Genomic DNA, 26,600 nt, shown 5'->3' with positions numbered 1-26,600 from the left:
ATCATTGCCTTTCTCTTTCTCTCTCACCCACATTGATTTCTCCAATGCATCTATAGCAGTGGTTTTCAACCAGTGTGCTGTGGCACCCTGGGGTGCCTTGAATGGTGGTCAGGGTGCTGTGGGCAACACTGACCTCTGTCCCTCTTTCCTTCCCTCCCTTCCTCTGATGCCCTCTTGCACCTCTGCCTCCCAAAGAGATCTGTCCTGAGAGATCTGCATTGGCTCCCAGTACGTTTCCAAGCACAATTCAAAGTGTTGGTGCTGACCTTTAAAGCCCTAAACGGCCTCGGTCCTGTATACCTGAAGGAGCGTCTCCACCCCCTTCGTTTAGCCCGGACTCTGAGATCCAGCGCCGAGGGCCTTCTGGCGGTTCCCTCATTGCGAGAAGTGAGGTTACAGGGAACCAGGCAGAGGGCCTTCTCGGTAGTGGCACCCGCCCTGTTGAACGCCCTCCCTTCAGATGTGAAGGAAATAAGCAGCTATCTTATCTTTAAAAGACATCTGAAGGCAGTCCTGTTTAGGGAAGTTTTTAGTATTTAATGCTGTATTGTTTTAACACTCGACTGGGAGCCGCCCAGAGTGGCTGGGGAGACTCAGCCAGATGGGCGGGGTATAAATAATAAATTATTATTATTATTATTATTATTATTATTATTATTATTATTATTATTATTACACAGCTGTTGTTGCAGCAGCCCTGGCTACAAGCTCCCTAGGTGGATGGTGTCTCTGGGGCTTCTCAGGCCCTTGTGGCGCAGTGTGAGGAGGCACTTCTCTTTGAGGTAGGGGGACAGAGAGCTCAGAGACCAGGGGCGGCAGCAGCGGCTGCCCACATAACTCCCAAGCAGAGGGGAGAAGAGAGGAGGCTGAGGGAATCCTCCACAAGGGCGGGTGTTTAAACGGGCTGAGGGGCTGCTGACTCTGCAGGCAAGGGGTAACATAACTGGGCTCCTGAGGCCCACAGGGGTGCCGCAGAAAGAATGCAGTTGGTCAAGGGAGCTGTGGACCCAAAAAGGTTGAAAAATCTATGGAGATGTTTAGGGCACTGTAACTTTTTTCTTTCCACAAACCCATAAAGACGTTACTTAAAGAACACAAAATTTCCCTAGAGAGTTTCACCAGACAGAAAAAGAGAGATTTATTTCATAAGGTTTGCAGCTGGCATATATAAGATAAACTCATGCATTACCCCTGCCCGCTTTGACTACAGTAGATCATCTGAAATGCAGGTTCACATTATTTAAGCTGCAGGGATTTTGTTATGCCTTAACACTCGGTGTCAACCTTTCATCTGAGCTGAATACACTTCACAATTGCCCCTTTCTTCTTCAGATGTTCTGTAATAAAATCCTGATAGAAGATGCCATGTAAGCTTTCGATCCTCCTGGAAGAACAGTGGGAGGAAAGACAGAGCATTAGTAGTCTCTCTTTTCTGGGGTATTGAGAAGGGTGTCCTGAAATGCTTGCATAACTTTTATATTAGCTGCTCAATCCGCTCGTTCTTCAGTGACACTCAGTATCAGGTTGAGAGGCATTCTTCACCTTTTTGGCATGAGACTTGGGCCAAATTCTTGTCATCAGATCTGACCGATTGCAATTTTCTAGTCGGAAGAGGTCAGACGAACAAACAGAGCAATCCAGTATTCCTATTATGCTGGACCAGGGATAGTTTGCTGCTACTCCAGCAGAGTGGCTGCAACATCCAACGTGTGCTCAGTCATGGAGCGAAGCAGAAAAAACTCACAAGTAGAAAGCATGAAAAACAGTGTAAAAATTACTGATGGAGCCACAGCACCCCTGGAAGTACTGTACAACTATGATGTGCCAATCTGGGACCGTGCTGGTGACGATGCTCAAATGCTGCATTTATAAGTAGTAATAGTGCCACTGTCTGGTCAGACCTCTCCTGGAGTACTGTGTCCAGTTCTGGGCACCACAGTTCAAGAAGGACATTGACAAACTGGAACGTGTCCAGAGGAGGGCATCCAAAATGGTCAAAGGCCTGGAAACTATGCCTTATGAGGAACGGCTAAGGGAGCTGGGCATGTTTAGCCTGGAGAAGAGGAGGTTAAGGGGTGATATGATAGCCATGTTCAAATATATAAAAGGATGTCACATAGAGGAGGGAGAAAGGTTGTTTCCTGCTGCTCCAGAGAAGCGGACACGGAGCAATGGATCCAAACTTCAAGAAAGAAGATTCCACCTAACATTAGGAAGAACTTCCTGACAGTAAGAGCTGTTTGACAGTGGAATTTGCTGCCAAGGAGTGTGGTGGAGTCTCCTACTTTGGAGGTCTTTAAGCAGAGGCTTGACAACCATATGTCAGGAGTGCTCTGATGGTGTTTCCTGCTTGGCAGGGGGTTGGACTCGATGGCCCTTGTGGTCTCTTCCAACTCTATGATTCTATGATTCTATACAGAGGGAGTCATAAAACCCACGCTGCAGACATCACAAGAGTAGCCCAGCCATAAGGGACATGCAGAGTTAGGGACTCAGCTCTTATCTGAGGCTAAACCTTGGGAGTAAAGAAGCATTTTGCTTTCCCCAGCTGTTGCAGCAGTTTTAAGGGCAAATATGAGCACAATAAAGGGATGCGGGTGGCGTTGTGGGGTAAACCACAGAGCCTAGGACTTGCCGATCAGAAGGTCGCGGTTCGAATCCCCGTGACGGGGTGAGCTCCCGTTGCTTGGTCCCTGCTCCTGCCAACCTAGCAGTTCTAAAGCACGTCAAAGTGCAAGTAGATAAATAGGTACCGCTCTGGCGGGAAGGTAATCAGCGTTTCCGTGCGCTGCTCTAGTTCGCCAGAAGCGGCTTAGTCATTCTGGCCACATGACCCGGAAGCTGTATGCTGGCTCCCTCGGCCAGTAAAGCGAGATGAGTGCCGCAACCCCAGAGTCAGTCACGACTGGACCTAATGGTCAGGGGTCCCTTTACCTTTACCTTATGAGGACAATAATTTCTTGCTAATATTTTCCTGCTTTTGAACATAGACCAGGTGATTATACATAATATTCAACAGGCAGTATTTCTATTTGGTATATGTTGTTAGTATTTATCCTAGTCTTCCCTAACCCAGTGCCCTCTGGGTGTTGCTGCACTACAACTCCCATCAACCCTGGCCATCAGCCATACTGACTGGGGCTGTTAGGAGTTGAGGCCCAAATATCTGGAGTTGTGACCCTGAACATCTGGGGAAGCCTGCCTTATTTTATTGTGAATGTGCATGCACACGCGAGCGCGCACACACACACTTAAAATCTCAGTGTGCAGGTGATTGATTTTTTTTAAACTGAATTTTGTGTGTTTATTTTGCTTGTAGGAGCTACAATAATAGTTCCAGTCGAGGCTGCTGCTACTCCTGAAACGGAACAGCCAGCAAACCCAGAGACAGCACCGCCAGACTCCTCTCAGCGAAGGGGCTACCAGGAATATGCCATTCAGCAAACCCCTTATGAGCAACCGATGAAATCAAGCAGGTAACTTCCATTTTCAAAAAAAGTTCTGTTTCACTCCTTGCAGAAACACTGCATAACCTTAAAGCGACCGAAGGGAACCAACCAGTTGAAGCCAGGCTTCCAGAAAGATGATCCTGGAGGGTATAGAAATTTAACACATAAATATTGTCGATTTCATTACACAGTGTAAGTATGCTTTTTTTAATAAATGCATCCAGTGGAATTTGCTGCTTGCCTCGTATTGGTCACGGGGTCCACGAGGCATACTTTTTCAGGTGATTAGCATGACTAAGATTGTATGAGGACATTATCTGGTGATGTAGCCCTACAGGTAGGGAACAAGGAAGAAATGGGAGGGAGGGAGGGAGGGAGGGAGCACGAGGCCAGAGGGGGAGTACAGGGAGCATGTCAGTTGTCACTTAGTGGCATCGGACCATGTGCAGGGTGCTTGGGCCAGATCCACCTGACCCAGGAAGGTTCATACGGGACTTCTGGCCAATCAGAATGGGGAGCCAATCAAGGGGGCAAAAACATCCCCAAGTGCAGCCCCTTCCTCAGCCCTTCCTCTATGTCAGGTGTGAGGACCTAAAGCCATCTGGTGGACCAGATCCGTATCTTCCCTACCCCCACATAGACCCAAGTCTGCCAGGTGGGCTGGGCCACCAACCTGTCAATCACCTGATGTCATGATGACATCACACAAGCTATTTTTGCCCATGCACTTTGAAATCAACCTGTGCAGGCAAAGGGACAGCTCTGTGTCGGTCCTGACAGCCAGCTGCTGGTTCTGTGCATGAGACTTTGCAGGTGCCACTGATCGGCAGACCTCTTGTCATTCCAGCTGTGTCTTTATCTGCCTCACACTTGACAAGACATGTAGTCATGGCTTGGTCAGAACAGCCTCTTTGGCCAAATAGGGAGACCTGGCAAGTCAAATTAGAGCTGGATGTTCCTTACTTCTGGTCTACGAGTATCTTTTCCATGTCAGCACCCTCTAAATCCCCATGTTCCAAAATATAATTATGATAGAGTGCTTGGTATTTATTGTATTTTTGCTCTTTTCTCCCTTTCTTCTTTTTGGCATTTTTTTATCTCTCTTCTTTAGGTTAGTTTAGTTTTTCTTGCATTTCATGCTGAAAACATTCAATAAAAATTGATTAATAAAATACAATAAATTCCCACAATCTAATCTGGCAGAGAGATTTTTTGAGAAATGTACCCCTCCTCTCCACTGGTGACATGGGGCTGTCCAGAACTGAGCACACACTTTTAAGATACAGATTCTAGGGTTGTCAAGAGTTTGTTTAATACCCCCAAGTTAGAAAAGAAATAAACATTGAGCTCAACCTGAAAGTGGCTGGCAGCCCTCTTGTTGGCTAGCTAGTTACTGAACAGCAGCAAAAGGCATTTCTACCAACTTATTCCTTGGAACTGGGAAAGTACCAGGGTGGGAGATCAAGTAAAACTGGGAGAAAAGTTGCCTCCTCCCCTTTCTGACCAACAGGAAGCATGGAAGGGCAGAGATGGGAAAAACAGTCATCCACTCAGCCCCAACCAACCTGGTCTTGAAAGTTGGCCGACGTTTGCATGCCTGCCTTAGCGGCATAAGCGATTTGTGTCTCAATCCCGTTTCTCTTTAGGTTGGGCGCAACCCAGCTGAAGATCTTCACCTGCGAATACTGCAACAAGGTGTTCAAGTTCAAGCACTCCCTCCAGGCCCACCTGAGGATCCACACCAACGAGAAGCCTTACAAGTGCTCGTTCTGCAGCTACGCCAGCACCATCAAGGCCAACCTGAACGTCCACCTGCGGAAGCACACGGGGGAGAAGTTCGGCTGCGACTACTGCCCCTTCACCTGCCTGAGCAAAGGCCACCTCAAGGTGCACGTGGAGAGAGTCCACAAGAAGATCAAGCAGCACTGTCGCTTCTGCAAGAAGAAGTACTCGGACGTCAAGAACCTGATCAAGCACATCAAGGAAGCGCACGACTTGCAAGACAAGAAAGTGAAGGACGTCTTTGACGAGCTCCGGCTGATGACCCGCGAAGGGAAGAGGCAGCTGCTGTACGACTGCCACATCTGCGAGCGCAAGTTCAAGAACGAGCTGGACCGCGACAGGCACATGGTGGTCCACGGGGATGAGAGGCCCTTCGCCTGCGAGCTGTGCGGCCACGGAGCCACCAAGTACCAAGCGCTCGAGCTTCATGTCCGAAAGCACCCCTTCGTCTACGTCTGCAGCGAGTGTTCGAAGAAGTTCGTCAGCTCCATCAGGCTCCGCTCGCACATCAAGGAAGCACATCGGGACTTGCAGGAGGCTTCCGTTTTTAACAGCTCCATCAACCAGAGCTTTTGCCTCCTGGAACCGGGAGGGGACATTCAGCAAGAAGCCCTTGGGGAGGAGTTGTCGCAGACCGCGGCTGAGCTCTCGCTTTTAAACTCAAAGGAGCTGTGTATACCGAAGAAGTCGGGCGAATCAAGTGCGGCAGAAGGAAGCCAGGATGAGGACCCCGGTGGCAATTTGGAAACTTTCCCTGCTCCTCCTGTAGAATCTGATAGCTCTCCAGTTGCAAGCGGAACAGATTCACAGTGCCAGCCTGCGGCAGAATTAGCCTCGCCAGATGCGTGCCCAATTAGCGCTTCGGATGACCTTCTACAGAAAAGTGCTCCTTTGGCTTTGGATGAAGCGAAGACCCTCCCTGAAAAGGACTTGTCTCCTGACCGTACATTAAATTCGAAAGGCGAAGTAATGCAGATTTCTGGAGATGGGAGCCCCAGTATAAACCAGAACGAGCAAGTTCTGCAGTGTGCTCCTGTCCCTGAAGAAGAGGGCCAAACCCTCTGTCTAGGTGCTCAGGAAGCTAACAAGTCAGCTGCTGAAAAGGCAGACTCCCCCACGCCAATGTCCCACCCGGAATCCAACACCACCATCAGCGATAATTCAGATTCTTGCACATTGCCTTCAGAGAATCGGACCGGAGCTGCGGCCTTTATGCAGATTTTGGATAGTTTGCAAAAACGGCAGATGAACACCGCCTTGTGCGAGAAGATCAGGAAAGTCTATGGAGACTGGGAGTGCGAATACTGTGGTGAGGAGTATGCAGAGTCTTGGGCGGGGATGGGATAAAATATACATGGGAATCCAGGCTTATGTACAGTGGTGCCCCGCAAGACGAATGCCTCGCAAGACGGAAAACTCGCTAGACGAAAGAGTTTTCAGTTTTGGAGGTGCTTCGCAAAACGAATTTCCTATGGGCTTGCTTCGCAAGACGACAATGTCTTGCGAATTCCTGCTGGGTTTTTTTCCCTCCCCCCCTTTTTCTAAGCCTCTAAGCCGCTTATCAATGGGCTTGCTTCGCAAGACGAAAAAACCGCTAGACGAAGAGATCACAGAACGGATTCTTTTCGTCTTGCGAGGCACCACTGTATTTCCTGGCTTACGTAGTTTTGTGGAAAGCTTTGGTGGGGTTGTTGTTTTTTTACTTCCTGCCGAGAAAAACAAAACAAAAACCAAGTTTGCTTCTGTGTTAATAGATCAATAGTTGTGTGCAGTCTGGAGGTGAGAATGGGGCAGACTGTTCTCTTCCAGCGAGAGGAGCTATGTGCCAGGAGTAAGAGGCAGGCAGCAGAACTAGTGAGAGCAGTGAAGCTAAAAAGAGGTTTGACGAGCTAGAAAAGAGGAGCTGCAACAGGTCAGAGCAGGAAGGATGAGGCAGGGCTATAAACTGCACACCTGAAAGGAGCTTGCAGCATGGACAATCATTTTACAGAAAGGGATATATGCAGTGCAATGGGCAAGAACCAGTCATGAGAGGAAGGGGCAGACCAAGATTAAGAGCCAGTAAAACTCTGAGCCCAACAGAGGAGCAGTGGATCTCAGGACCTCTCTCGTATTTATTTGCCCTATGCCAGTTCAGTGGCCTTTCCAACTTAGGTCTTGACTAGCCGTAACTTATCAGGTAAAGAACTTCCCTTGCCCTGATACTTGTGCCTTGGGTATCTTCTTGTGGCGAACAGTTTAGGAAGCTGCTTAGGAATTTGAGCCCTCAGCGAGTCTTATTGTGTATTAAATTTATATACAGCTTCAGATGAAGATCTGAAGATCTCGGGACAGTCCACAGCAGGAAAACAACTGAATAGAACCGCAGAGTACACAGTGAAAACAAGAACATAAGCAAGGCAAGCCAAATAACCCCCTTCCCACAATCTTGTGGGGTCAGGTTCACGTTCCTGGACCATAGTAAGCCTCAAGAGTGTGTTATGCTCAGATCCTCCATGTGTTATTCCCATGGACATCTGGTAAGGTTCTGTGAGAACAAAGTGTTGGACCAGATGAGTCTTTGACCTGACCTTACTATGTTGAGACTTCACACATTCTCAGCACGTGTTCTTCCACTAAGCTGGGTCAGTGTTATTATCCCTCCCACCCTGTCCTTCCTGTCATCATTTGCCTGTTCGTACATATCTACATACTCCACCTTATCTAGCAGAGAGCCTCTTCCACCCCCTTTCCCAATTCCCACAGCTGCAGGCTGCAGTTTGCCCTCAACTCTTCCACATCTTATGACGAGCCCACTGTACAGCTTTTGCACACTCGCTCTTGCCTTCGTTCCTGAGGCAGCCAGACCCTGTTCCAACGTCCCCTCCCACAGCCGCTGCAGCAAATTTCAGTCTCCTCTTGCGCGCTTCCCTAGGCAGTACTCTAGGGTCGCCAGTTCTGCTAATAAAAGTCTCCTCATTCAAATGCTTTCTGAAAATTGCGTTTCATAGGGACTGTATCCATTAAGAGCAATTCAATTAGTGAAATACCTTTCGGAAGGATTTTTCATCAGGGATGCAATTGGCAAAGGATCGCACGTTAACTGTGCCCCGTTGAGGTTGCTCTCTTTTAGGAAATAACAATTAAATGTGTGTCACGGGCAGCGTTCTGCCTACATTAACTGGATCAAAGGGAATTTTAGCATTTTTATTAAAAGGTGAAATCGTGGGCATGAAAGAGTATTGTTTACGCAGGTCCAATGCAGGACGTCCAGCTGTATCAATCACTTCCCCCCCCCCCCCCGCTTGTGTTAGATTGAGGCCCCTACCAAGTCAAGGAGATGGAGGCTAGATCCTGGAAGCAAGGGGAGGAAAGAGGGAATGCATTGAAAAAGCTTCCCTACTCCTTTATTATCTTTATTATCAGATTCAGGTCTTATCACATGCCCTGCTTTGGCCTGTTGCTATTCAAACAGCTTATTTGGTTGTACATGACATGTGTGTGATGTTACTGGGTCTTTTATTTGGCTAGAGCAGGGGTCGGCAAGGTTTATCTTGCCTGTGCCGGATCGGTCTCAAGGAGATCCCTCCATGGGCTAGATGGTGCATGCACGTGAGCGTGCGCACCTGTAATTTTTGGCGTCTGCACATGCGCAGACGTGATTTCCAGTGCCACGGAAGTGAGTCCCCGCGCTGCACCGGTTTAGCACAGCACATGAGCGGGCAGCGCAGTTCGGCAGCGGCTTGTGGGCCGGTCTAATGACCTCCGCAGGCTTCTTCCCCCCATGGGCCTTAGGTTGCTGACCCCTGGGCTAGAGCTTGGTGGCCATGCATAGGCTATATCCCAACTTGAGGCCTGAAATGTTTCACTCACAATCCCTGGACAAGTGACATTGGCAAGTAGGAAGGGGTTATGTCAATATGTATGAAAAGAGGTATTCTCTGCCTGTGGAGTATACTTAATACAGCTTCTTAATGTAATTGAATACAGATTCTCAAACCTTTATTGGCATATGTGCAAGATTCCAGTAGCGTTCAATACAAAAAACAACAACACTCATTCAAAAAAACACCAAGCCCTGCATCTAACACTTAAATTAGTGTTGCACAGCATTCACAAATCCTTATTGCATGTTGCAGAAACCTGGCTACTATTTCTATCCCATCCCCATCCTGGGTAAACATAAGGAAGGATACCTTACATTCGTCTGAATTCCAGTCCCTACAAGCAACCAACTGATTAATAAACTTAGGTCGAATTGCCTGATAACAGGGGCAGAACAAAAGGACGTGCCTGGCTGATAATTGAATACAGAGCCCTTCTGGATCAGGCCAAAGTCCCAGCTGGTCCAACACCCTGTTCTCACAGTGGCCAGTGAGATGCCTCTGTAAAGCCTTCAAGCAGGCCCTGAGCACAAGAACTTGCAGTTGCCAGCAGCTGGTACTCAGAAGCATATTGCCTCCAACGGGGGAGCTAGAACATAGCCATCTTGGCTAGCTGCCATCAAAAGACTTAACATCTGTGGATTTTGTCCAGTGCTCTTTTAAAGCCATCACAAGTTGATGGCCATCAGTTTAGCGACAGAACATTGTGCTACGCCTGGGTTGTGCAAGGATTCTGGTTTCATTGTGGGCTCAAGTTCCTAACTAGCTTCTAAGTCGTTTATCACAAGCGTAAACTACTATTTTACTTGATCTGAGCTAAGTAAAGGCAAAAATGATGGTGCATACTTTTTCCCGTGACATGGGCACACTTCTTCAGCCATTAGATTCACGAATTAACTTCTGTTTCAAAGCCTCAGGATTTTGCAGCCGTTCGCATTTGAACCATTGGCCTCATCACAAAACACAGAAGCCTGTCCCAGTTATGATTCCCGCCCCTCTCTGTTCTAAAAACCATCACTGCTACTCAAGATGGAGTCGGGATTTGAGCCTCTGCTTAACTTCATCTAGCGTTTTGTTCATTACGCAAGGCTTGAATGGAACACTCTTGAATGCATCTCATTTACTCTCTTTCATGCTTTAAATTGTTCTTTCCAGGCAAGTTGTTTTGGTACCAGGTGCATTACGACATGCACGTCCGCACTCACACGCGAGAGCACCTCTACTACTGCTCTCAGTGCAGCTACTCATCCATCACTAAAAACTGCCTTAAACGACATGTCATCCAGAAGCACAGTAACATTTTGCTGAAATGTCCCACAGAAGACTGCGATTATTCCACCCCAGATAAATACAAACTCCAGGCCCATCTGAAAGTGCACACAGAGTTGGTAAGTCTGAATCCTGGGCAGTGTTTGTTTTCTTTTTTTAAAGGGAGAGAGTTTGTGTACAGGGAGAGAGTTTCAATCCATGAAAATGACCCCATTGTTTTCCACTGTACATTTTTCCTTTTTTCAGAACACAGGTACATTTCTGATGTTTCTTGGCTGCCTAGCTCTTTCCTGCTTATTGCTGTACTGCCTTGTTTGTGAAACAAAACATATATTTCTCTGTGGTTTGCACTGTCCATGCAAAGCCCCATTTTAGGCACGAGAAAGTCTGAATTTTGACAGGGTTATTGCATGTTAAAGAGCAAAAGACTGTCCTTAGAACGTGGCATTGTATGGGCAGTGTTATGCATGTGCAACCCTTACAACGCCAATTCCCCACCAAGGTATCTATGTACTCTGAGCAATTATGTAAGGGAAACGTGTTTGCATTGGCTTGCTTTGCCAAGAAGTATGCAGAGCCTTACCAGGATGCAGGTGGCGCTATGGGTTAAACCACAGAGCCTAGGGCTTGCCAATCAGAAGGTTGGCAGTTCAAATCCCCATGACGGGGTGAGCTCCGTTGCTCAATCCCTGCTCCTGCCAACCTAGCATTTCGAAAGCACAAAGTGCAAGTAGATAAATAGGTTCTGCTCTGGCGGGAAGGTAAACGGCGTTTCTGTGCTCTGCTCTGGTTCCCCAGAAGTGGCTTAGTCATGCTGGCCACATGACCCGGAAGCTGTACGCCGGCTCCCTCAGACAATAAAGCGAGATGAGCGCTGCAGCCCCAGAGTCGTCTGCGACTGGACCTAATGGTCAGGGGTCCCTTTATCCTTTACCTTTATGCAGAGCCTTAGAGACCTTAATATCAGCTAGAAGCACTGCCATGACTGTGTACCATGGTACACTGCCTTTTCACTTTCAGATCACTCCCTTTTGAGAGTCAAACTTATATTTTGGAGCTGGGGTGAACCCAGTTTGGGTTTTTTTTATTCTGCTTTAACTGCAGGCTTTAGGTTTTATGAGCTGACACTCAAGGCCTTGGAATACAGGAGATTAGAAAGTCAACAGTTAAGCCTCATCAACTAGGGCCCTCATGATTCCACCTTCTGAGCAGCTTTGGGAATTACAATTTCAGAAGAGCAAGAGGAAATTTTCTCAACATTCTTTCTTCTTTGCTTCCAGGCTGTGTTTGTACATTTTTCTTAAAAGCACGAGTTAAACGTGATACACCTTATGTTTTCAGATCTCTTTTATGCTGACAGAAGGTGGGCTGTGGGCCAATATCTCCAACAGTTAGAATTTCTTATTAGGGGAAAAAATAGGTGAAGAACAGAATAGTTCACTTCCTACTCTGACTAACTGCTGTGGTTTCAGAAGCCGCAGGATGGCTTTTCAGAAGGCAGCAAGGGACTCAAAGCCAAAGGAAGGGATCCGTCTATAAATACACACCGTCTCATTAGTATCATTTCACTTCAGCAAGAGGAAAATTTTCCCTTTAAATTTGTTTTTCAGAGAAAACCTGTGGTTGTTTTTAAGGTCATTTTTCTTGACCTCTGTTTGCAACATTTGATTTCGCACAAGGTGCAAGGCCCCCCACGAGCATTCGTGTGCATCAGAAAGTTACCCACAGCTTGTACGCGATTTAATAATCTAGCACATTGACTGAAAATAGCAGGGAAGATTTCTGCAACTGCCCCGAGGGAGAGGAGGGAGAGAAGACAGCCGCCAAACATCTGTTACTAGGAATGATGGTTGCTGCCTTTTTCGCACCAGGTTTTCTCTTCTGCCTACCCTTAGGCCCTGCTGAAAAAGCAACAGTTGTGTTTATGGCAGGGTCCGTCACACATCATTTTGGCCCTGCCAAAAATCTAGTATCTCGTGACAGCAAGGAGATATGGCAACAGGCTTTGCCTTTAAGGCCACAGGTTCCCCCACCCTTGCCTTAAAGGAGGACACATTTTTATGGCGTGAGGTTTTTTTGTGACAAGTGCTGTCACAAAATGTAGCTGTTACAGTAGTAGACCCTTGACTACAAACGCTTATGCTTCCGTCAGATTGTTAAAGGACTCCTTTGTCATTTTCACCACATTAGGCTAAGCACAGTTACTCTTTGGGGCAAATTGTTCCTAGCCATTGTGTCAGCAGGTGCCCCCCCATAAGGAGGAAGGAAGCATTGCATGTCTCCTTCCTCCTCGTCGTCTTCTTCTTCTCCTTCCTCCTCCTCCTCTTCCTCTTCTTCAATCATTCGTAGCCGAGCAAGATTGTCTTCCATAAAGACCATGTTAACAATGAGTCTGTAAGTGACTGTGGAGGCCAATTCTGGATCCACACGTCCTTCCACAGTGGGGACATTGGTTTCCGGGCGGGAGCTGATCATGGTGTGGATTTTCCAAGCATGCCTTCCTCTTAGCGCTTTTCTCCCTTGCGTCCCGAGTTCGAGCGTCTTCAAAGCCCATGACACCTTTGATAAAGGCTGCTCTCCAACTGGAGCGCTTGCAGGCCAGTGTTTTCCCAATTGTTGGTGTTTAAACTACATTTTTTTTAAGATTTGCCTTGAGAGAGTCTTTAAACCTCTTTTGTTGACCACCAGCATTACGCTTTCCATTTTTAAGTTTGGAATAGAGTAGCTGCTTTGGAAGAGGATAGTCAGGCATCCGCACAACATGACCAGTCCAATGAAGTTGATGAGGAGGAAGGAAGCATTGCATGTGTTCTCCTGCCAACCCACCTGCTTTTGGCTGGCATGAACCATCAAGCTGTGCATCCACTTTCATAAGGAGCGTGTTGCTTTCCCTTGAAACGTATAGAAGAAGAAGAAGAAGAGTTTGGATTTGATATCCCGCTTTATCACTACCCGAAGGAGTCTCAAAGCGGCTAACATTCTCTTTTCCCTTCCTCCCCCACAACAAACACTCTGTGAGGTGAGTGAGGCTGAGAGACTTCAGAGAAGTGTGACTGGCCCACGGTCACCCAGCAGCTGCATGTGGAGGAGCGGAGACGCGAATAGATTTATAGGCCCTGGTCCAGAGATGCTTTTTAAAGGCGCCCTAGGGTTTTTTCCCCTTTTGAAGGTAAATTGTTTGTACTCTATCTCTCTGGATGGGAAATCATAGTCTAGCTGCACACCAAGACTCCAGGTGTCAGGTAACAGAAATTCTCCATGGGGTCACTATCTAATGCAATATAAGGCTAGGAATTGAAATGGGAGAAATAATACAAGCTTTGATGGAATCGCATATTGTGCCGGGGTTATATTCCAGGGATGGCGAGTGTATGCAAAAACGTGTATAGTCATTCCATCCCCTTGAAACCACCCCCACTTGAGTGACATTACCTTCCGGAGCCAATGTACTAAACAATGTACTAAACTCCGCCTGCCTTACGGGGCTCTGGGAGGCTCTCACGAGATTTTGAAGGGCTGCCCGAGTTCCTGCAAGATCTCACCAGAGCCTGGTAAGCAAGGCAGAGAGATTTCTCAAACTTAGGTCCCCAGCTGTTGTTGGACTACAACTCCCATCATCCCTGACCACTGGGTCTGCTAGCTAGGGATGATGAGAGCTTGATCCCAGTTTGAGAAACAATGCCTTAAAATCTCTTTCCGCTTCAGGAAAAACCCGGTGCCGAAAGAGCTTTCAAGCTCTCCACCTTCTGCATGTTTAATTTGTGCGATATCAACGGCCTGAAGTTGAAATAGCGGAAGTTGGACGGGTGTGAATTGCAAGTCCACAGTAATGCGTTTTTTTGACTGACAGAGGGATGAAAAAGACAGCCAAGAGAATCATGTCACAGTGATTCTTGGACTGTACCATTCAGTCTGCAGTTCATGGCAAGGAATTAATGTTTGACTCATCCACCCTACTAAAAAGTTCTGTGCCCAAAGATGACTGACATGCCAGGGAAAATGTTCTCCCTGACATGCCAGCTTGGTGTGCTCTAGGTGGTGGCTTTGTTTGTTTTAAATGCGAGAGGGCGCTCAAGCATGATGTTTCTCTGCTTGCGGTCTGGAGTAGTACAGCTCAGCAATACATTCTCTCTGCCATTCTCCTGATAGCATGTGTTTACCTCCAAAGTCAGCTTCCAAAGTCCATTCCTTTGCTTTGAAATTGCAATGTGCGGAGGAAGGTAGAAAATGGCTGCTTGCATGGAAAGAGGACCTGAAAGCGCCTTTCAGCCTGAAGCTTAAGTGGGCTATGTTTTAAAATCGGTTCTTAATGCGAATGCAAGACCTGCTACAGCTGCAGGGCAGATGCGGTTTGTCTTCCAATCCTTTCGTGCATTAACAGAATCGGTGACACACAGAGAAGTTCAAACGTGTTTGTTTCACAGGGCAGGTGCAAGAGGTTGCACTGTTTGAGTCACTGCCATTCCTGTTCATCATTGTCCTCTCCCCGTTCACCCACCTAACCACGGCCTCTGTTCGCCTTCCACATCCTCCTTGGCTCACCCTAGGAAAGGACAAGGGGGTCTTCCTTCAGAGTGAGGCATTCTGGCTGAGGTGCCTGAGACTACAAGAATGGATGGCGGCTAACAGATTGAGGTTGAATCCTGACAAGACAGAAGTACTGTTTTGGGGGGACAGGAGATGGGCAGGTGTGGAGGACTCCCTGGTCCTGAATGGGGTAACTGTTCCCCTGAAGGACCAGGTGCGCAGCCTGGGACTCATTTTGGACTTGCAGTTGTCTATGGAGGCACAGGTCAATTCTGTATTCAGGGCAGCTGTCTACCAGCTCCATCTGGTACGCAGGCTGAGACCCTACCTGCCCGCAGACTGTCTCGCCAGAGTGGTGGATGCTCTAGTTATCTCCTGCTTGGACTACTGCAACGCGCTCTACGTGGGGCTACTTATGAAGGTGACCCAGAAACTACAACTAATACAGAATGCGGCAGCTAGACTGGTGACTGGGAGCGGCCAACGAGACCAAATAACATCGGTCTTGAAAGACGTACACTGGCTCCCAGTACGTTTCTGAGCACAATTCAAAGTATTTGTGCTGACCTTTAAAGCCCTAAACGGCCTTGGCCCTGTATACCTGAAGGAGCGTCTCCACCCCCATCGTTCTGCCCAGACACTGAGGTCCAGCTCTGAGCACCTTCTGGAGGTTCCCTCACTGTGAGAAGCCAAGTTACAGGGAACCAGGCAGAGGGCCTTCTTGGTGGTGGCACCCACCCTGTGGAACACCCTCCCTGCAGATGTCAAAGGAAAAAAACAACTACCAGACTTTTAGGAGACATCTGAAGGCAGCCCTGTTTAGGGAAGCTTTTAATATCTAAAGGACTATTGTATTTTAATATTTTGTTGGAAGCCGCCCAGAATGGCTGGGGAAACCCAGCCAGATGGGCGGGGTATAAATAATAAATTAGTAGTAGTAGTAGTAGTAGTAGTAGTAGTAGTAGTAGTAGTAGTATTGTGAGAGAGGACCTCTGTTACCACTATGGCTTTGCTGCAACACCTATAGAGGCTCTATAAACTTTAAAAAAGTTCTAAGTTGAAAGAGCATTTCCATAAGGGTTAATGCAAATGTTCTCCAAGCCAGCTTGCCCAGAATGCCTCCCTCTGAGGAAGGACTTATTGGCTCTTTCCTAGAGCAAGGTGGGAGAAGGCAGAAATCCTTGCGAAGTGGGGTGAGCAACTGGGGACAGTAAGAGGGGGCTGGGAGGAGGCGGGGGTGTTGCCTGACAGTTCACTGTCCCCCAAACCTGCTGCCTGAGACAATTCTCTCCTCTTGGCTCATGAAAGAGCCCTTCTTGTAAGGTTGCACATGGAAGTGTTTTGAGAAGCAGAAAAAGCACAAAAGGCCGCAAAACTATTATTAAATTTTGTATGCCACCCTATACCCACAGATCTCAGGGAGGTTCACATCATAAAATTACAATATATATTTGTTGTTGTTTAGTCGTTTAGTCGTGTCCGACTCTTCGTGACCCCCTGGACCAGAGCACGCCAGGCACTCCTGTCTTCCACTGCCTCCCGCAGTTTGGTCAAACTCATGATGGTAGCTTCGAGAACACTGTCCAACCATCTCGTCCTCTGTCGTCCCCTTCTCCTTGTGCCCTCCATCTTTCTGAGCATCAGGGTCTTTTCCAGGGAGTCTTCTCTTCTCATGAGGTGGCCAAAGTATTGGAGCCTCAGCTTCACGATCTGTCCTTCCAGTGAGCACTCAGGGCTGATTTCCTTCAGAATGGAGAGGTTTGATCTTCTTGTAGTCCATGGGACTCTCAAGAGTCTCCTCCAGCACCATAATTCAAAAGCATCAATTATTTGGCGATCAACCTTCTTTATGGTCCAGCTCTCACTTCCATACATCACTACTGGGAAAACCATAGCTTTTACTATACGGATCTTTCTTGGCAAATATATATATATAAAACACATAATAAAACTCTTGTTTGCTTCCACATTACAAGAGCTCTTATTGACTTTCTGTCCCTTTCATCGTGCAAGGAGGGAAATGCAGTCAAAAGTGGGCCTAATTAATTGCCACTTTGCGACACATCCCAAGGGTGAGGTAACACATTGTGTGCAGCGCAAGGTGAAATGTGTTGGCAGAAATGTATAGAAAGCCTTGAACAAACATTTCCAGCACTCAGATTAGTTTCCAGCAGCTCGACATTAGCAGGCTTCTCCGTTTCACACTTGTAAGTAACAAAGGGAACAATATTTCGAGCCATTGGGGAAATAATTGTGGCAACGAGCGGGGAGATGGGACTGGGAGTGCAAGAGAAGAAAACAGAGTTTTAATGGAATGTTTGACACCTCTGGGGGCTTCAATAGCAGCTTGGATCCCTGCCAAAGTGAATAAATAGCTCTCACTGTTGTTCGTGCTTAGCCATTGTGCTCTGACACCAAACAGAGGTGTATTTTTGTGTGTTCAAAGGTTTCATCTCCCCTTTTAAGTGGACAAGTACGCTCTCAAATATACCAATAAGCGGTACATTTGGGACACCGAAGTTGGGGTCAGCGCAAGGCAAGGAACCACCCGAGGCAGGTGCTTCTCCATACACACCCTGCCCACGCTTGCTTTTGAATCATAGAATCATAGAATAGAATCATAGAGTTGGAAGAGACCACAAGGGCCATCGAGTCCAACCCCCTGCCAAGCAGGAAACACCATCAGAGCACTCCTGACATATGGTTGTCAAGCCTCTGCTTAAAGACCTCCAAAGTAGGAGACTCCACCACACTCCTTGGCAGCAAATTCCACTGTCAAACAGCTCTTACTGTCAGGAAGTTCTTCCTAATGTTTAGGTGGAATCTTCTTTCTTGTAGTTTGGATCCATTGCTCCGTGTCCGCTTCTCTGGAGCAGCAGAAAACAACCTTTCTCCCTCCTCTATGTGACATCCTTTTATATATTTGAACATGGCTATCATATCACCCCTTAACCTCCTCTTCTCTAGGCTAAACATGCCCAACTCCCTTAGCCGTTCCTCCCTTAGCCGTTCCTTTGCGCTAGCAATCTTTCCCCATCCACCTGTGTCATTTTGAAGAATGGGATCCTTCCTCAGAACAAGGTATTCCAGGAAAGGTGGCTCAATGTCATGGCCCTGTCAGGCGAGGAATGCCCAGAGTGAGGAATTAACTATTGTCAAAAGCACGCTTGCAAGTTATGGAAAGGCAGTTCCATCAGTCCTACTTCTCCCAGCTACTCCTAGGTGTGCACCTGATGAGGCAGTTGGCACAGCAGGGAGGTCCTGCTATGGACCTCAACTTGTGTATCTCCCCTAACTGAGCTTCCCACAAGCAGGCAAGGACTCTGCCTGTGTGTCACCTTCTACTCCTCCCATTTTACCCCTCTTCTGGTCCGGGGAGACAATGGAGCAGAAGAGGTGGAGGAGGAGGTGTGGAAGCCCTTGATTCTACACTAGCCAGTCTCTGACACCCAGGGGAGTGCATGCACCACCACATCATTCTTTTTGAGTTTAGTTGAAACTTTAAACTTTCAATGAACTGCTTTTAAAAGGAAGTTCTTGCCAGAAAGCTGGAGGTTCAAGTTTCTTCCACCACCTGAGTTTGCCTAATGGAAGTGCCTGTCCTGACCGAGGCGATAAACCAACTGGGCTGTTTCAGTTCTGTAAAGCAAGCAGAGGCTCATATTATGGGGTGTTCCTTTCTAGAGAGGAGAAAACATTTCCCGCAAATAGAAAACTCGCGTGTCAAAGAACTAGCTTTTTAAGGAACTGAGGTTCCTGCTTTGTGAACCTGACATCTAACATTCCCTGCAAAGTGGTGATTTTCTGTGCAGGGATAGATCCTGTGTTAAACCCCCAACCCCCAAAAAACCTAAAAGTGTTGGACAAGGATGAAGAGTTTGCTTTTTAAAGCTGGTTCCGAATTAATGCAGATTCACCAGGTGAGCATATTTGCTGATGCACAACCGCGGCTGATGGCGACTCTGCCACTGGAGTACTATAGGGGTGTATCTCTGTGTAAAGTTGTGTAACGCATTGTACCATGACAGACAACTATCCGAAGCCACCTTTCGTGTGACTTGGGCTTGTCATTGTTTCTCAGTCCCTCTGCCACCTGTTCCCTTTGTTGTTGTTTAGTCATTTAGTCGTGTCCGACTCTTCGTGACCCCATGGACCAGAGCACGCCAGGCACTCCTGTCTTCCACTGCCTCCCGCAGTTTGGTCAAACTCATGCTGGTAGCTTTGAGAACACTGTCCAACCATCTCGTCCTCTGTCGTCCCCTTCTCCTTGTGCTCTCCATCTTTCCCAACATCAGGGTCTTTTCCAGGGAGTCTTCTCTTCTCATGAGGTGGCCAAAGTACTGGAGCCTCAGCTTCAGGATCTGTCCTTCCAGTGAGCACTCAGGGCTGGTTTCCTTCAGAATGGATAGGTTTGATCTTCCTGCAGTCCATGGGACTCTCAAGAGTCTCCTCCAGCACCATAATTCAAAAGCATCAATTCTTCGGCGATCAGCCTTCTTTATGGTCCAGCTCTCACTTCCATACATCACTACACCTGTGCCCTAAAGGAAGTAATAAAGTTTGCCAAGTTCTTTTCATTTGCAACACACTGCTATCCATTGTCAGTAGCTGTGGCAGTTTAAAAGTATGTTGCCTTTGTTCACGCCCTTCAGAAAGTCTTGAAAGACATTTCCGAATGGCGAAATTCTGTAAAGCAGGCCATATACTGCTCTCTTCCTTGCCGAGGGAAAAGGCAAGTGCCAAGAATGTGACAGGGAGTTATTGGAAAGGGACCCCACCTGAATCCTCGAGAAGAGATTCTGCCACCACGTATGACAAGGTCACTGTGAGAAGCCCCTGTTTTGCGTTGGAGGCTTTCTTTGGGATTCCCTGCTTATGACCTGGGCGGGCTCAGGCAGGCAGAATCTCAGACCAAGAAATTCATAAGGGCCAGCTGGAAGAGTGACAGGTTTAACTCTGAAAGATTAGCGTAGCAACATGTTCTCCAGGCAGCAGTGGGAAAATTCTGCAAAAAAACACCAAATGACTGATACTGCTGCTGCAAAGTTTTGGCTGGGAATTCCCTTCTTGAGGTTGAGACAGGTATAGTCTAAGGATGCTGCCGTTGAGAAAAACAGCACATGGGCACATCTAAGCAAAATAGTCATAAATGATTTTTTTTTTGGGGGGGGAGGGAGATTGAACTGTGAGAATGGTAGCATTCTTTCTTTTTTTAAAAAAACTGGATGCCTTTTGGTTGAGCATGCAGCCACAGAGGCAAGGAGACGCTCTCCAGTGCAGGAAACAGTCCTGCAGATAGAAAGGAAATTACCGTAAAATTGTGCACCCAAATCTCAAACCAGGCAGCTGCTCCAGAAGGACACCATGTTTGTTGGAACAGCTAAAAAATAAATAAATCAAGGCCCATTCTCGTGTTGCTGCCCTCCAGAACTCTTGAGGAGGTACACGAAGAAGGACATCAGATGATGAAATAGCAGTTTAAATATTTTAACATAGAATTATAACCATCACCCATGTGGAGCTGTGCCACAAGCAGCCATTCAAACAGATGTGTGAATTGAGCTTTTGTTTCGCCTTAACCGCTAGAACGCCTCACTAGATGTGGCAGCACAGACCACTGCTTATAGAATTCCTGTAGCTCAATAGGACAAGGCTGCCTGGTGTATTCTTGTTACAGATAGGTAGCCGTGTTGGTCTGCCATAGTCAAAATAAAAAAAATTCCTTCCAGTAGCACCTTAAAGACCAACTAAGTTAGTTCTTGGTATGAGCTTTCGTGTGCATGCACACTTCTTCAGATACACTCTGATGTGGATCTGAAGAAGTGTGCATGCACACGAAAGCTCATACCAAGAACTAACTTAGTTGGTCTTTAAGGTGCTACTGGAAGGAATTGGTGTATTCTTGTTTTTCTTCTTCCTTTGGGGAAGCTATTCTTCTGATGGAAGCATGGAATGCCTTGGTTTAGAAGCAAATGAGGGATGAACTATCCCTGTCAATCCGAACCTCACTAGGAACTTATTCCATGATGGGGTGATCTTAACACCGCCTACTACCGAACCATTCCCAATCCACGCTGCTGCAAAAACCCAATAGTGGGCATTACTTGCTGTGTATGTAATCCTGCTTTACACAGACGAGGGTTTGTGTGCAAAACACCAGCTGTGCGTTGTGGAAAGAACTACAAATACAGAGACACTTTGACAATGATTGGCAGCCAGTCCAGATTTTTTTCGCTCACCCATGTTAAAGCTCAGCAATGACAGGCAATGAAGTTTAAATGATGGTAGCATCTTCTGCGTTCCCTTTGTGCACACAACTTGCATCCTGTCACTTCTCTGCGAGGCCCGCACGTTTTTGTCTCTGTGCCTCGCTTGGCATTTTGCTTTTCCAGGAAGCAGATTTTGGCATTTGCAGAAGTGCAGCAGCACGACTCTTCCAGCCTGTTAGGGTTCCCCAGGGCCCTTGCTGAGCTAACTCCATATGCTCAGAATTGAGTTAGAGTCTCAAACTCATCAGCTTGGCTTCGGAATTATTAGCTCTGGAATTATAATATACTTCAGCTTCTGTGTATTTTATTTTCCGGTTTCTGAACCATCCGGGCCCTGTTGTGCATATATGGTCTCTCTCTCTCTCACACACACAAATAGAAAGAATAGTCTTGGGACTTGGAAGCCATTGCCATTAGCTTCCTTTTGCTCTCTCAGATGACATTGGAATGAAATGGCCCAGAACTCAATTCCTTAGTAAAAAATTCCCGAAGAAAGCCATTTCAGTGTAACAGGCCCGTTGTGAGGGAGCTGTCAGCCCTCTGTGACTTATCCACTTCCGAGAGACTCACAACATCAGTGCCTTAGACAAGGCAAGGATCCAAGGGTCTGCTAGATTAAGTGATGTCAACAGCAGCACTGTTGCGCTGAGGAATGCCCAGCACGCAGGCCGAAGGTGGAATGCAATCCATCTTTAAGGACTGTCAACATATCTTCTCTGTTCACACCTGTACATCAGGGGCACAAAAACCTCAGGCCTGGGACAAAAGGTGACCCTCAAGCCCCCATCTCAAAGCAGTGGCACTTCCCCCAAAAATGCAAATTAATACTTTTATCTAATTACCAGTGGGAAATGCTTGCTGTCCAAATAAGGCTAGGCACTTCCTTTAAAGGTTCCGGGAGCTGATTCAACTGTCCTTGCCACCATTCAGTCCTGTGCATGGCTACAGCTATTCAAGAACACCCTTCTTAAACCAAGGCTGCTTTCTCTTTTGCTTTGCAGAGGCACCGCGTTAACTGCTCAGAGCAGTGCCAGGACAGACACATAGTCCCAGGGCACATGCAAAGTTCCAGCTGAAGTTTGAGCTTCTAAGTAGCAGCACACAAAGCCAGAGTAAATAGGGCAATTTTTTTATTTTTTTTTACCTGCCTGTTAAAAGCTTCCAAGGGCAGGCTTGGGAAGAAAAGCCATAATCGGGGCCGCCAAGCTCCATACAATCGTAGACGGAGCTTAGGAGCCAGACAGTCAATAGTCCTGGTTAACTCTGCATTACAGCAGGCCACCAGGGAATCAGCTGAGAGGCCATCAACATGGCTAATGCATCCCCTACCACTCTCTGGAAGCCATTTGGCTTCATTAAGTGACGGGGGTGGACCACTCGAATCAGTCCTACCTCCCTGCGGAGGGGATGGATCGCAGAGAAGTCTAGTTGTACCAGGAAGTCATCTAACTGTGGCACTTCTTTTGTTCCACTCGAACTTAGTGTCAGATCACTAAGGTAAACCCCAGATCTAAGGCATGTCCATGGCTGTGTGTAGGGCCAGATTTATTCAGGGACAGCCCCATGGGGGGCATGCTTTCAAGGAGTCCTGAGCAGCCCCTTGTAAAGTCATGTTGGCATGGATGTTAAAATCACCCAGGACCACCAAACTAGGTGTCTCCAGGAGAACATCTGGCACTGCCTGAAGCAGCTCGGGCAGGGAATGCTTGGTGCGGCAGGTACACCAAAAGGAATCTTGTACTGCCCCTATTGCCCACCTTCCGGAACATGCACTCAGAGAACTGTGTCTCCCCAGTAGAACACCTGGTGAAAACCAAGGACTTTTTACGAATCACTGCACCCACACAACCTGCGTCGCTGGTGGACAAGCGGTAGCAAGGACAAGCCCAGCTTCCAGGTCAATTCCTCCACCCACAATCAAGTCATGGATGGCAGTGGTCTTATGAATCACTGGCCTGCCATTGCATTGCTCTAGTAGTGCACCTGGAAGAAATGTTTTAGCCCTGTCCTCACCCTGTTGGAAGGGACACGGGTGGTGCTGTGGGTTAAACTAGGACTTGCTGATCAGAAGGTCGGTGGTTTGAATCCCCGCAACAGGGTGAGCTCCCGTTGCACGGTCCCTGCTCCTGCCAACCTAGTAGTTCGAAAGCACAAGTGCAAGTAGATAAATAGGTACCGCTCCGGCAGGAAGGTAAACGGCGTGCAGCATTTTCCGTTCGCCAGAAGCAGCTTAATCATGCTGGCCACATGACCTGGAAGCTGTACCCCAGCTCCCTCGGCCAATAAAGCGAGATGAGCGCCGCAACCCCAGAGTCGGCCATGACTAGACCTAATGGTCAGGGGTCCCTTTACCTTTACCACCCTGTTGGACAAGGTTTCTACACCCTTGTGCAAATTACGGTAGTTGAAACAAACAATGTAGTTTATTGTACAAAACTCACATATACATGTACAAAACTCACATATACGTACATTAGTAATGGATATATCCTCCGCTATTTTTAAGCAGCATTTGAACACAGTTTGGCTTGGAGTCTACTAGTTTTGAACAGTCACTGTTGATTTTCAGATCCCTGTTCCACACTTGAATCAGAGCCTGAATGAGCTTCTCCATAGTTGTACAGTCTACAGCACGGAGGCGACTTTTGCATATAGCCCACAAATTATCAGTGGGATTTATGTCTGGGGAATTCCCTGACCAATCAAGTACCTGCATTTGCTGCTCTGTCATGAATTTCTTCACCATTTTCAATGTGTGACAGGGCTAGGTCCTTCGCAATATCCCAGTACTGTCAGGATATCTCTTTTCCAGCTCTGGAATAACTCTCTTTTGTAGAACCTCAATATATTGCGGCGAGCGCATCATTCCTTCTATTGGCTGCAGGCTTCTGACACCATAATGATCAACTGACTTTTCGTGTTTGTTTTGAGTACAGGATTACGAGTAAGATAGAAAACATGCTTTGTTTCAATTAATTTGCACAAGGGTGTATGTGCAGAGAATGTTTTTTCCTTTTAAGTAGAGAAGCAATCAAAGCCACAGTCTGAAAGTCAGCTCAGGAACCTGTACATGGGCAGGTTATAAACCGAATAAGCAAAATGGGTCCATTCTACCATGCTGATCCCACCTCATTTTTCCTGCCTACGTAGATTGAATCACATATGCAGCTTGTACGTGAGCTGGAGAGGTAGATCATGTTTACAGAGACATACAGGCATGCACGCTTCAAGTCAAAAGCTGTAAATCATTCTGAGATAAACTATTTTGTAACGAAGCCTAATTTTCTGTATTTCCTTTGGTGTACCTCATCATGATAACTGCTCTTGCTCTTCATAACGCCAGCTGAAATTGGCAGCCGAGGCTTCCAGTTATCACCTTGTTGGGAGCCATATATTACTCAGCGAGTAATGAGTTTAGCAATCAGCTCAGCAAACTGATAACAGACACTTTCCCCTCTCTCTCTCTCTCTCTCTCTCTCTCTCTCTCTTTCCCTTTCCCCCCTTCAAAGGACAAAAAGAGTTATTCCTGCCCTGTGTGCGAGAAATCTTTTACCGAAGACCGACTTATAAAATCGCACATAAAGACAAACCACCCAGGTAAGACGAGCCACATTAATGGTCTTAAATGTAGCGTAATAGCGGAGCCGTGCTCCAGACTAAGCAATGGATTTTAGCTGTGTTGTGTATGCTGGTTATCGTATGTGGAAAACAGCGGTCCAGCCCTATAGAGTCCTGATACTACAGGTGGTTCCTTAGTCGGAGCAGCTCATGGTTATCAGTAGCAACAGCAGCAGCAAACTCCTGGTGCCTCGCCTCACCTTGCTTGCCTTATTTTGAACTCTGCTTGGCCCTGGCTCTACACCCAATCTGCATGCTCTAGCCTTTGCCTTGCCTGCCTGGACCATTTCCCTTTGCTTCAGCAGCCAAAAACCAAAGAAGAAGAAGAAGAAGAGTTTGGATTTGATATCCCGCCTTTCACTCCCCTTCAGGAGTCTCAAAGCGGCCAACATTCTCCTTTCCCTTCCTCCCCCACAACAAACACTCTGTGAGGTGAGTGGGGCTGAGAGACTTCAAAGAAGTGTGACTGGCCCAAGGTCACCCAGCAGCTGCATGTGGAGGAGCGGGGAAGCGAACCCGGTTCCCCAGATTACGAGACTACCGCTCTTAACCACTACACCACACTGGCTCTCAAAAAACAGACCGCTGCTGAGGCCTGACGCTTGGCCAATCCAGGGGCTTCATCCTGCCTGCCAGTAACAGGAGGTGATATTCCCAACCCCTGTTCCCCTTTTAATTCTGAAGAAAGGCCTGACCACTCAATCCAGATTTGGCCCATGAGGTTCTCAGCTTAGGCCCCAAGATCCCTGGCAATGACCCTGAAGGGTCATCTCCATTTGAGTTTTTGAATAATAATTAATTTTATTTATACTCCTCCCTCCCCAGCTGAGACCAGAGCTCAGGGCGACTAACACAATACAACTTAAAAACAAGATTAAAATGCAGCCTCATTTCAGTAGAAACTCAAATCAAAAAACTTTTTGGGGATGAAAACGTCAAATCTTCACCAAGGCCAACTATCCAGACTGGTCCAGTGTGGGCCAGAAAAAGCCAGGGAAGTCCCCAATTAGGAGTTCCATCACAGAAGGAAAAAGGGAAAAAAGAAAGAGAGGGAGGGGATCAAGTTGATTCCAAGCCAAAGACCAGGCGGAACAACTCTGTCTTAAAGGCCCTGCGGAAAGAAATCAGATCCTGCAGGGCTCTGGTCTCATGAGACAGAGCGTTCCACCAGGCCGGAGCCAGTGTTGAAAAGGCCCTGGCTCTGGTTGAGTCTAATCTAACTTCCTTAGGGTCTGGGACTTCTAGGGTGTTGCTATTTATGGACCTTAAGGTCCTCTGCGAGGCATATCGGGAGAGGCAGTCCCGTAGGTTAAGCAGAGGTTAGATGGCCATCTGTCATGGATGATTTAGTTGAGATCCCTACATTGCGGGGAATTGGACTAGATGACTCTCAGGGTCCCTTCTAACTCTGCAATATACACTCAGCATATGCATCTTTTTAAAAGGCATGCAATTAGCTTGACCACTACACACTCTTGGGACTCAGCAACGTGGTCCCATCACTTCATTATTTCTAGTTGATTATAGCCCCACATCTGTATTCTCAGGCCTTTTGGTGTTGTTAACGACCTGCCTGCTTGGGTATTTTGGGCTCCTCCGGAAATCCCAGGTGAAACCTTAAGCAAATGTTATGCGCCTCTCAGAGAGCGTCGAAGCTAATAAATGTTTGGTTAGCGAAGTTGCCCGGTTCGGTATTGGCCGCCTGAGAGTGTTCCCTGCCAGAAAGGAGGAAAAAAACCACCCATTTCTGCAGCAATGGCGCAACCAGCCTCTTAATTTGTCACAAAAATAGCAAGTCACCATTGAGGCAACTCGGCACACAA

General features: G+C 47.3%; 1 protein-coding gene across 2 annotated transcripts in view; it reads left to right on the top strand.

Annotated features, from left to right (window-relative positions):
• Positions 1-26,600, top strand: part of ZFAT (zinc finger and AT-hook domain containing) — an 86,915-nt gene that overhangs the window by 20,847 nt on the left and 39,468 nt on the right. For both annotated transcript variants that reach the window (XM_082235490.1, XM_082235491.1), the window contains exons 5-8: positions 3,320-3,476; positions 5,096-6,540; positions 10,250-10,482; positions 24,669-24,756. In XM_082235490.1, coding sequence (XP_082091616.1) covers positions 3,320-3,476; positions 5,096-6,540; positions 10,250-10,482; positions 24,669-24,756 — 1,923 coding nt within the window. The remainder of the gene's footprint in view (positions 1-3,319; positions 3,477-5,095; positions 6,541-10,249; positions 10,483-24,668; positions 24,757-26,600) is intronic.

This window comes from Podarcis vaucheri (genome assembly GCF_965113315.1).
Source record: "Podarcis vaucheri genome assembly, chromosome: 8".
In the NCBI taxonomy this organism is placed as follows: domain Eukaryota; kingdom Metazoa; phylum Chordata; class Lepidosauria; order Squamata; family Lacertidae; genus Podarcis; species Podarcis vaucheri.
The sequence above is the reverse complement of the archived record's forward strand: the minus strand, read 5'-3'. Positions and strand labels throughout refer to the sequence as shown.